A 12,038-nucleotide genomic window follows, 5' to 3' on the forward strand; every position below is an offset into this window, starting at 1 on the left:
TCGCCGGAATTGCGCCGGCGGCCGCGCGGAGGCGAGGATTGGGCGGTGGGGCGGCGACGAGTGGGGGGGATTTTCACCGCGGGTTTCTTCGCGCGTCGAGCGATGCCGCGCGCTGCAACCGGAGCCCAAAGTATAGCGCCTAGGATAGGGCAAAACGGCCCGCGCCCAAAATATTTGCAGCGCCGCGCCGTATACATCGCCTGCTGGATGAACAATTTCGAGCTTCATCACTACATATCGGCGGTTTATATAGCGCGCGGCGTATATAGCGCGTCTGTTGGAGATGCTCATAGGCAGGTGGCGCAACTAGGAAAGACACCGGGGAGGTACCCACTGATCAACTAATGCCATAATATCTATGTCAGAAATTAGTGTTAGGAATAATGGAAATGAAAAGACTTTTTGGGAAAATGTAACTGATCGGGCGACTGACCGCGGTTCGTTTTGAGAGAGCGCTCGTTTCAGTCCAGGTTGTTCTATTGAGGATTAAGAAGATAAAAATGGACACCGACTCAGACTACCCTCCTACATCCACACGAGTTCAGTTGTCTTTGGGTAAACATTAACATTATCCATCTTCGTGATTGGTTGAGGACTCAACTGCTTCGGCATATAAAAAGCGTAATTCTTGGGAGGGCGCACCCACATGCATGAACAAAGCTGTATAGAAGGCTTGGGCTCACTCTAAAATAAAATGATTCGTTTAGTTAGCTATTTAAAATCGAACTTGAACTACAATCACTTCAGAGAGAAGGTAGCCAAATTGTTAGCTTTGCCCTTTGCCCCACTTTGCAAGAAAGCCCAAAAATCAATGGCTTATCTCTTTTTTGCGATGGCGTTTTCCCAAAAGAGTTTGGACAAGGTTGAAAGATCGAGGGCTTCAATCCAGACATTTCTGTTCGGTCGGCAAATATATCATTGTGGACCAACGCACCACCATGTCTAGCAGAACCACTTCCAACCTCACCGCTATTGCTTCTATCATGTCAAGATAAACATGAGGGTTTGGGTGATCACGGAAACGCTATGTAGAATTTCAATTCTATGATATAAATCTCCTACATGCTAAAATCAAAGGCACTTTATCTTCCCATTTGATTCAAGTAGGCATGCCATCCTAATCCTATGTCTTTTCTATTCCTATGAATTTGAAGATCCCAAGCCCTTGTGCTCTAATGCTCTACCTTCTGTTTACTTGGCGGAGCCAGGAGAGCAACCGGCAGGCTCCTGATCACAAGAGCATCGGAATCATTTGGCTCAAATATGCAACTGCCAGCAAAATCAAATCAAATCGTAGCAAATTAAACCACGCAGAAAGATAGATCCAGCTAATACACGGCAAGAGGATGCCTGTTTCTTGTTGCTACACATGAAATGATTCACCGAATATTTCTTGGCTGGCTATGAAACAAAATAACAGTCCAGTGCCAAAGCACTACAGCGCAGTGAATTCCATGGCCGCTCAGTCGCGTTCACTTATGGCCGTTAGGTGCTGATCAATCTCCTCAGTCTTTAATGCTCTGAAAACACGATCTTCCTTCCTCACAACACCAACCTGCAAATTGAAGGTATTAACGTAAGCACACATCACAGGGCAAAAGAAAAAAAAACTTGGGAAAACACTTGTATATTTATCTAGAAACGATAGTAATACCTCAATCTCGGTAGCCTTGAAATCTTCCTGCAGAACTGACTGCAGCGCAGAAATCGCAATCTGGCAAACATAGGATACATAGTTAGTGGAGAGTAAGAAAATCTGCTTCTACATGACCATGAACCAAACAAAAAAACACAAAACATCTCTTTGAGCTAAAAAATATCAGCTTCAGTAACATAAGTACGCCCTAGTTCAGAGTCTTATTGTGTGCCTAATGGAAAATTTACCTGAACAGTTTCGTCATATGTGAACTGCGGGCTATCCTTCATTTTCTTCTCCAGAAAATTTATTGCTTCCTGCTCCTTAAGTCCGGCACTAGTTGCCTGAAAAATGTTGTCAGTAGTTTGTTGGGACAGACTGAGGAAAGAATAAACTAAGCATTCGGTTGATAGAGTTTGAGTAGAGATGATATAATGTGTTGCAGAAAATTACTCTATACCTTGTGTCCAAAGAAGTGACCTGCAGGGTCACACTTGAAGAGTTGGGCATTTTTCTCTTCGTCATAGCCCAAGACCATAGCAACTGAAGAATATAGCCAAAGTAAATTAATATGGTGGGAATATGCCTTAACACTAATTGATTTTACACCAGAACATCATGGAGGAGTAACAAAAACTCAACATACAAATAGATGTAATACAACGGTACTAACCTACACCAAGGGGTCTCATGTACGCGTGCTGCGTGTATATTTGCGCTTTATCTGCTATCCTGAAACATTAATCAGATATGCAATGTTATAGCTACCACTTTGTTATATGAACTAAAGCACATATCATATTATATAAATAAACAACCACAATACAGTACACACAGAAGGAACTTTATGAGGATAAGGCATGATACCATTTTGCTAATACATCGACAGGCATCTCATAGCCCCACTTTTTACGAAACTCAGCTGCTTCGTTTCTTGCTTGGGAGACCAAGGACCTTGCATCAGCTGGGAAACAGAATATTATATTCAATGTCAGTAAATAGCAGAAGGCAAGAGTAAAAAACCCAACTTTATCACCAAACATGAATGAAAAGGTAATGGGTGACTTGATGAGGATATAAGGGAAACACACAGCATTTTAAAGAGTGCTTAGTTTAGTATGGTTCCCCGAGTGCAATTTTTTCCTATTTTTCTCTAGAAAAAGTGCAGTGTTATCTATTGTCTGATTAAGGGTGGAATAAACAGACACGCCAATATACTATCCAGTGTCTCATGTAAAAACTAGCAAAGCCTCCATTGCATATTTGATTATTAGCTCTTGAGTAACATTCAGGAATTTCTGAACGAAGACTAACTGAAACTATCACTGTTACACAATAAGAAATCAAGAAGAGATGTATAAATTCTTAGAGTAAAACATGTCTCAATCCTACACGAATTAAAACTGGTTTAACCTATCATGACAATCGTAAAATTGTCCAACATTTAACTATATATATAAGCTCCCAGAAATCCACATTGCTATACAATCCAAGACAGAATCCCAGAGGATGCCATCATCTGCCACGAAATCCTACTGCTTCGAACGAGTAATACACATCAGTAACACTCATCAGAGCATAGTAATACAACAAAGAAAAGTGAACAAACCTGTGAGGCCGGTTGCAAGCAAACCGGTGTACTTGGTAATTGGGAACAAGTGTGTGATGCTTGTGTCATCCAGCAGCTTATCCTGCAATCAGAACCACATCACAGTGGACAAAAATTCAGTCTTTCGGTAGTCTGAGGCCGGGCGAACAACGAATCGGACCCTAAAAGGCACACAAATCTGCGCCGCCAGCTGGGATCGACAGGGGCAAGCGGCGGCGGGTGACTCACCGGCACTTTCTTCTGGGTCACGACGCAGACGGAGTCCTTGCCGCGCACGCCGATCGAGGTGACCCCCGACGACTTGACCGCCTTGAACGCGTACTCTGCTCACACCACCACACGATACGCACGGATCAGACAACCTCGAACCGAAAGGCGGGCGATTGCGCGCGCGGGGACGGGAGGCTCCCCAGATCTATTGGACGAAGGGGGGAAAGAGCTAGGGTTTTGGGAGGGGGGAAAGATTGCACGCACCGACTTGATAGAGTCTGCCTTCGGGGGAGAAGATGGTGATGTGGCGGTCGTAGCCCGCACCGGATCCGCGGCTCATCTCGAAGTCGCCGGAGATCTCGCCGGAGCTGGAGCTGGGTGTGTGGCTTGCTGTCTCTGGTGGGCGAACGGAAGTTTGTGTGACCTTGGGAAGGAGACTAGACGGCGTCTTATTGGCAATGGCTTATGCCGCAAGAAGATGGCCCGTTCCGGTTCGGCCCGGGATCGTCAGGTTTTCTGGTCTGAGACCGAACCGGGCCCTGACAGTGGGCCCTAGTATATGTCGGGGTCTGTAACCGAGGAAGTGAACTCGTGTTTTGGCTCATAGCTTTTTTTGATAAAAATAGCTGTAGTAGCTGCATCTATTAAAAAAGAGTAAAGTCTGAAATAAACCCTGTACTCGTATAGGGTGTCCGAATCAAACCCTGTACTCCTAATCCCTGAAATCAGAACCCTGAACTTTATGTTCCCAGTCTTCACGTCTGTGAAGCTGTGCTTCCAGCGGGATTTGTTGAGGTGCAAGAAGTCAACACCAGGATTGCTCACTCAAATGATCCGAATGGCGAGCCCGCCCTTTGCCCTTCGTCGTCCTTGCACGCCAGAGCCGAACATCTGCTGCACCGTGGTGATCGTTGTCGTGCTCGCCGTCTCCGCGGCCAAAGGTGAATCTAACCCGCGCGGTTCAAAGTCACGCTGCCGGCGACGAACTTGTCAGCGCGAGATGGAGGAAAAACGAAGCGAGCTGCAGGCCACTCGCCGTCGAGCTGCAGGTCGTGCGCCATGGTGCAGGCCGCACCGTCGAGCTGCAGGTCGTTCGCCACGGTGCAGCCGTGCAGGCAGCAGGCCGCACCATCGAGCTACATGTCGTGCGCCACGGTGCGGAGCGCGAGCCGCGCCGTCGAGGCTGCAGGGTCCTTCGCCACGGTGCAGCCGTGCGGGCAGCAGGCCGCGTCGTCGAGCTACATGTCGTGCGCCACGGTGCAGGTAGCAGGCCGCGTCGTCGAGCTGGTCGCACGTCAGGCTGCAGGCCACAACGTCGAGATCCAGCTGGTCGAGCGTCGTTCTGCAGGGTGAACCTTGAGGTCTAGGTCACGCGCCCTGCTGCAGGTCGAACCGTCGTGGTTCCGGTCGCGCGCCGTCGAGCTCCAGCTGGTCGCGCGCCGCTCTGCAGGTCGAACCGTCGAGGTTCAGGTCAGGCTGAGGTGACGATCTCTAGGCCTTGTTGTCGATCTCCACGCCGCACATGATTTCGTGGGAACGCCAGGGAGGTACGCAGTGTAGGGAATGCCGGGGAGGGAGGGGAGTCGGAGGAGAAGGGAATGACGCCGGAGGTTGTCAGGGAGCTGCCGAGGGAGGCTTCGCTCTTGAGATCCACGCCGCGCACGATTTTGAGGGGCCATGCGGGCACCGCGGTGGAGGGAACGCCGGAGAGAGGAGAGATCGTTAGAGAACAGAGATATTTCGAGAAAAAAAGAGGGGATGACGAAGATGATGCATATGACATCTGGCCTTGATGTCAACGAGAGAGAAATGGGAGTCCCGGGCAGCATCACAGCATCCCTGTTTGGAAACGAAGTAAAGACAAAAATAGACCGGGAACAATAAGTTTAGGGTGCTGATTTCCGGGATTAGAAGTATAGGGTTTGATTCCAACACTCTCTATAAATACAGGGTTTATTTCAGACTTTACTCATTAAAAAAACTAAAACATATTGTAAAATGTGAAATTCTGAAAAACTGCACGTATATCATTTTGTGTGTGTAGAATTTTAGGTTTTCTTTGATGAACTAGGTTTCCGGTATACTTACAATGAAGTATGAGTTCTCATCGAACCAACTACTGTCAGCTCTAGTGTAAAAGCATGCTTAGCATACAAATAAATCGAATTATTAGCTGAACATCCTACATGTTAAATAAGAAAAAACTCTAAAACCGGCGTTCGGTTAGACCTTAGCTGTCAGGGATTAATATGGAATGGCAGGGAATACAGTTTAATTCCTTGTCAATACCCCCACATCCACGTTAATCCCCTTCAAACCGAACATGTCCTAAATTAGAAACTAACTACCCAAGATAAGAACCACAATAAAACGATCACCATGACGCAAGGTCCAAAAGTTAACAACATCTACGATATACATCCCCATTACCACATGAGAAAGGCATCTCAAGTAGCAAAGATAACTCCATCCTCTAGTGTTAAAACTTCGACAATGAGTGGATCTATGATCCCCAACCCCCCGTATGGTTTACTACAAGCACCAACAAAGGGCAAGTTAGAACGTGCAACACCCCCTCCACCACCTTTTGGATTTTGCACATCGATGGCACCATATGTATTGGTTTTTATCCATCCATGATCCGGTTTCTACTTGGAAAATGAACGTGGCTTTAAAGTCTATGAATCGGTTTCTACTGGGAAGAAAGCAAAGGTTCATTTTCCCCGTATGGTTTCCATCTATACCTTTCCTATCCTATGAATCAAAGGAGCCCTTAGGAGGGGAGGGGGACAAACTTTGTTCCAAATAGAAATGCATTGTCAGATAGATCTTGAACACAACATTGTATGAGACTCTATCTTTTTCGATAAAGGTTTCTTTATTACATAACATGTTTAAGTATTACACCCAGTCTTTGCATAACTGAGATGTATACACCGATCCAATTAACGAAATACAATGAAAGAAAATAACTTAAGGCTCTCGACAAGTAATTATGGCCGAACTATGAGAGCGCCTATGGAGATGAAAGACCACTATAGATAATGCTGTCATCCATGTAGGGTAAAAGTATCCCTCGTCGCGCCTCTAACCGTGTAGACACCTCCACAAAAAGGTCGTGATGCTCTACACACTGTAGATACGACCAAAACCGGAGCGTAGTAGTGCATTGGAAGATGACCTGCATAAGAGAAGCATTTTTTATCGCTAATTTTTTGTCATTTCTACATAGCCAAAGCAACAAAATAATGACAATCGCCCTCATCCTAATAATTAGCTTAAACCTATGATCCACACCATTAAGCCAATTGCCGAATATATATGCACCGCTTCGTGGAAAGTACAAGGTAGAACCTATCTAGATGGCTGACCATATAGATCTAGCAAATTACATTAGAAGAATAAGTGTTTTATAGTCTGATCCAGATGACAAAAGCCACACGTTTTACTTACATGCCAATTGCGTTTTGCAAGGTTAATTTTGGTAAGAATTACCCCTCGACGAAGATACCACGCAAAGACTTTCGTTTTAAGCGGGATCTTCATATTCCAAATTTTACTATTATTATCAACTGATACATCATGTTGGATTAAATCCTTATTATACCCTATATAAAGGAAGGATGATTTTGATCGCTCCCATGGTTTTGGCTACTGTTCATCCACTAATTTTCGTTGGTTTCAGCCACTGGCATGATGCCACGTTTTCTCTTTTACCATTTACTCTTTCTCTTTCTACCCTGTTTGTCATTTCTTTTTTTTTTTGGGTAGATTTTGGTGACCGGGTGACCGGCAACCTTTCCGGATAAGCAGTTCCAGGCTTAAGCGGCAAGTGGTCAAAGCGGCATGGGAAAAGTTCTTATTCTTTTTGTCCTCCTCATCTCGACCATGGCACGAGGGGAGCGGCCGGGCCGCAAGTCGAAGCAGGGAGCCGGAGCCGGGCGGACGGGCGTGGCGAAGGGGCGGAGCCGGCGGGCGCCGAAGCTGGAGGGCCCAGCAAGGCGGAGCAGCCCGAGGCGTCGAGGATGGCGAGGGCCCACGGCGCGGGGAGCAGTCCGGCCGGCACGGCGGCGATCCAGGGGAGAGCGGCGCGGGAGTCGGTGGCGCGAGCCGGCGGCAGGGCGTGCCGAAGCCAGAGCTTGGCGTGAAGCATGTAGAGCGGCCGGAGGGTGCGGGGCGAGGCCGTCGCGGGAGCGCGAGAGCAGGATGGAGGCAGGGCGATTGAACGCGAGCCGGTGCCGGCCGAGAGCGGGCGGATCAGCGGATTTGGGCGCGTGCGTGGCCGGAGCGGCAGATGTGCGGGACGTAGCCGGACACGGCGAGCAGGGCGCTGGCGGTGGGTGCGCGGCCATGGCGCACGGGGGGAGGCACCGGCGTGGTGCCGAGCATGACGGCGCGCTGCAGGTGCGAAGGGCGTCGCGGGATGCAGATGGTGTTTGTCCGGAGGGCGCGGCGTCCCGACGGATACGAGGCGGGGGCGACGTAGGTCGACGAAGGTGCAAGACGAGGCTCGCTCGAGGGAGCGGCTGGCCGGAGCCAGAGGATGCGAGCTTGTGGGTCGCGCAGCCATGCGCCGGAGATGAGCGGGCGTAGGGAGCTGCTGCGGGCGCGCTTTAGAGGACATGGGTCGGAGGAGAGAGGCGCGTGGCGCAGTTGCTCGGCGCGCGGGACACACTCGGGGACGGCCCATGGGTGGCCAGCGCGAGGAGCAACACTAGGGCACAACAGGGGTGAGGAGGTCGGAGAGCGGCGCGGGGCGGTGGCCGGCACGGAAACAGCAGTTTCACGGGTGTGACCAGGCGTGCGGGACGCGGTGTGGTGGCGCGGCCGGACTGCTCGCAGGAGAGTCACAGGCGCTGGTTGAGGAAGAGGCGCAGGGAGCAGGTCAGCCATCGGTGAAGGGGTGGTCAATCCGTCTTCAGTGCCACCTACAGAAGCGTGTCAGGTAGAGTAGAGGTACCGCCCCGATTGGTATGAGCCTTTGAGGAGCCGCTGGAGGCCGTTGCCTAGAGAGAGGAGGGGGCCATCGATTGTGCGGCAGCTAATCCAGGGCGGAGCAGGGCAGGGATGCCAGCACCATGGCAGCCCCACTGGCGCCAGGAGCATCGTGCTGCACCAGCGAGGCAAAATCCTCCTACTCTAAATAGGTTCTCATTTCTGTGATTGAATTGTTACTTTTCGGATACAAACAGTGCTTTAGGATCTAATGTAGATATGATTTCCTATCGTTGATGCAGAGATGTAGGGAACGTGAGTTGAATTAGCCAACTGGACAAAAAATCAGGTTTCAGTAGTAACAAGGTTTTTCCATTTGTACGCAACACTATGTGTTACACATGGACAGTTAACTTGAGGATAAAGGTTCTAAAATGCAAGAAAGCTCTGTGATAATCATATCAACAGTTCAACCCCGTGATTTTACTCCAAAATTGATGTATAAACAGGGACTGATACAGAGTAACTTGCTAAATCCATCTTTATCCTGATTTGGGTTTGCCCAATTTTCTGGCCTGACTGTCATTTGCTAACATTTTTTTTACCTCCTCATTGTATTTTACTGAAAGGTTACTTATTTGGTAAGTCAAAACGCTTCCTATTGCTGTTAGTTCTGAACACATTTTTAGGCGCTATGTGGGCATTCTAGGGGTTTATACAACGAAGGCATGTTTTGTTTATTTCACCAGTCAGTTTAAATCCTTACTGTACATGTGCCAAGATGTCTATTTCTTATAATTTATGTACAAAGCTTGCTATTTCTGTTTGGTATCAGAAAGCTCATATATCTCAAATGGAATAGTTTATGAGAGGAACAAAGAAGAAAGGATGATGATATATTATTTTTTTGCTTTTGAATTGCAATTTATATGCTTACAATATTATACCAAAGTACGTGTTACAGGGTTTATTCAAATCAATAGTTTTTCATGTAATACTAGACTGACCTCTACATTTGCTCATAACATTACAGGGTCTGTGACTGAACCTGAAATGTGCTCATCGCGTAATTGATTTGCACGGACAACTTTTGTTACATAGGCTGCAAGACGTGTTGAGAGAGAGTAAACGTATCTAGAACTAAATACATTCTCCATGTCTGGATTTGTTGAGCCTTTCCAAGGTATGCTCCTACATAATAATTTATGCATTGGCATTTCAATGAAAGAGGTACCACAACCTGAAATGTTTTTCTTTTTCTTGGTTATTCATTTTTTCGTATTATGCCAGACTCAGTTCGTAAAGGTCACATTTGCTATAAAGTAGGTTTAAGATATTACTGGCAGAGATGAATTGGTCCCTATGGTCAAAGCTAGGTTCTTTGAGCTGTCCACCAGTAAACTAAATACGGAATATTTTTGCTTCCAAGTTCAGTCCTTTGAACCAAAGACCAATGTAACAGAGCGACCAAACAAAATAACACCTGCGATAAACACGCCAACATGCTCTCACCAATACAACAGATTAACAGAGCAACCAACTGAAACTATGCCTGTGATAGGCACACCGCACACCAATATGATCCTTCACTCTGCAGGACTGGAAAATGTATGTTCTTCTTTAGCTTAGAGTTATATCGGATCTTTTTCTTTTGTCTTAGAGTTAAATCGGTTCTTCTTTGGCATGGAGAAATTTGTAATGATAAACATGCTGACCACATAAGAATTCAGTTGATGAGTTCATAATATTTTGACCAAACCTGAGGCAGGGTGATTTTCTCTTATAAATTGATCTTCATGAGTTTATAAATTGACGTTTCTGTATTTTACTGAAAGTTTCATGGTGCTTAGTTTCTAGGTTGACTTTTTGATTTGCCAAATTATTAGCAGAAATATGTATACTTAAGTAGTCATCAAATCGCACCTACTTCATTCATTACCTTACTCTGATGGGGTTCATATAGATATTTACTTCCTGATGTAACCATTTGGTAAAATAGTAGCAGCTTAAGATATCTGTTTTTTACTTTTCCCTACCGAAAACAGTCTGTTGTTTTTAGCAACCACTGTACATGTTCAGAACTTCACATGGTAAAACATGGATAGGCATTAAACCATTGTCTTGCTTAATTGAGGAAATTGGCCATTTTGCTTATCTAGCAATTTGCGTATTCGTCTTGCTCTCTGAATTTCTTTTGGTATGTCATTGTTTTCTTTCAGCTGTCCTTTATTTCTCAACAATTTCTGCCAGTACATTTCAAAATTAATACATTAACTGGTCGTATTATTCACAGAGAACCTTGGTTCTTTTCCTTGGTCGAATTGTCTTGTGTTTTCTTAGCTGATCACAATTCGAACTAGGCCAAATATAGTTTGCTTCGCAAAAAAAAAAGATGTATGTTTGCACCTGACAATTTTCAAAGGATATGTCTTCAGGTCTTTCGGCTCTGTTTTCTCACATGACAAGATTCATCGAGCTACCACATAATTTTCAAATAACAATGCTGAAACAGCGCAACAATACATATCAGGTCCAGGCAGCAGCTAAAAACAGAAAAGATAATTGTTTTAAGTAGACTACATAATAACTAAAAAGTTTACATGCTCGCCATTTTTACTTTGTGTGGATAAATAGACTTGCTACTTATTTATTACGATCCTGTAGTTAAAGTATTTAATTATTTCGTAAAAAGGAATTGATTATTTTGGTCTAATAAGTAGTGAGTTAGCTCTGTCTTACTAACTTTTTGCAGAAAAAATTTAGGAGCATATGGGAAGTGATTACCTCCTCGACAACTGAGACTGTATCCGTCAACATCGCTCTCGACCCACAAAGCCGTGGCGATGGCTGTGCCAAGCTCAACATGCCCATCGAGCTATTGCACCACCTTTCACAGGGATGGAAGACTAAGACTATCACCGAAGCCGCAGGTGCCCTACTGAAGGTCCCCACTCAAGCAAGGAGCAGTGCCATCCGCGGACCCATCCTCGCCACATAATGCCTCCAAAGAAGACCATAAGCATTCCTTCATCTGACGAAGAGGACAACAATGCATCTTATCGACTATCTCAGCAAAGTACGGCTAATTTTGGTAATCAGCTGCACTGTCGTTCTGAACCACCAAGCTCTCCATCCACTACGGAGCACCATAACCACAGAATCGCCACTCCCACCTGATAGCCCATATATATCAGGATATGCTCTGCTTTTGTCATATGAATTTTGCTACTCTATAGATAATCGGTAGATGGCACCAAGTATCTATCGATGAGTAGGAATCATGTAGTATGTAAATGCAGCAAAACCAAAGAATGTACTATGTAATGCATATCTATATCTTACGATGCTTTCTGTTTGTATCCATATCAATAAGCACTTTTCTGCAATGATCTGTCCATGTTACTGAGTAAAATGTAACATACAAACTACAATCGTTCCGTCGTGTATCAAATAGTCATTGATCTTACGGCATACACAACTATAACTGAAACATGTTAATCCATAGATCTTCTACCTATATGTACTATGTGTAATTGTGCGTATCTGCAATGAATGAATCTGTCAAGATTTGCCTCTCTTTTATGAATGTTTATGTTCCTTTTTACTGCTATTGCAAGTATATAGCGCTGACACAACTGAAGTGTTGCT

At 45.8% G+C, this 12,038-nt stretch overlaps 1 protein-coding gene and 1 long non-coding RNA gene across 2 annotated transcripts; one reads left to right on the plus strand and one right to left on the minus strand.

Moving 5' to 3' along the window:
• Positions 1-1,281: 1,281 nt before the first annotated feature.
• Positions 1,282-3,869, minus strand: LOC124701599 (proteasome subunit alpha type-6). The gene is made up of 9 exons (XM_047233692.1): positions 3,720-3,869; positions 3,474-3,568; positions 3,246-3,327; positions 2,504-2,600; positions 2,310-2,368; positions 2,097-2,179; positions 1,885-1,980; positions 1,655-1,714; positions 1,282-1,555 (listed from the first exon to the last, which is right to left on the minus strand). The coding sequence occupies exons 1-9, from the start codon at positions 3,793-3,795 to the stop codon at positions 1,463-1,465; spliced, it is 741 nt and encodes a 246-aa protein (XP_047089648.1). The 5' UTR covers positions 3,796-3,869; the 3' UTR covers positions 1,282-1,462.
• Positions 3,870-9,919: 6,050 nt separating this feature from the next.
• Positions 9,920-11,776, plus strand: LOC124701600. Its single transcript, XR_007002124.1, has 2 exons — positions 9,920-9,998; positions 11,143-11,776. It is a non-coding gene; the product is annotated as an uncharacterized LOC124701600 (long non-coding RNA).
• Positions 11,777-12,038: the final 262 nt, after the last annotated feature.

Source organism: Lolium rigidum, chromosome 3, assembly GCF_022539505.1.
Source record: "Lolium rigidum isolate FL_2022 chromosome 3, APGP_CSIRO_Lrig_0.1, whole genome shotgun sequence".
Lineage (NCBI taxonomy): Eukaryota > Viridiplantae > Streptophyta > Magnoliopsida > Poales > Poaceae > Lolium > Lolium rigidum.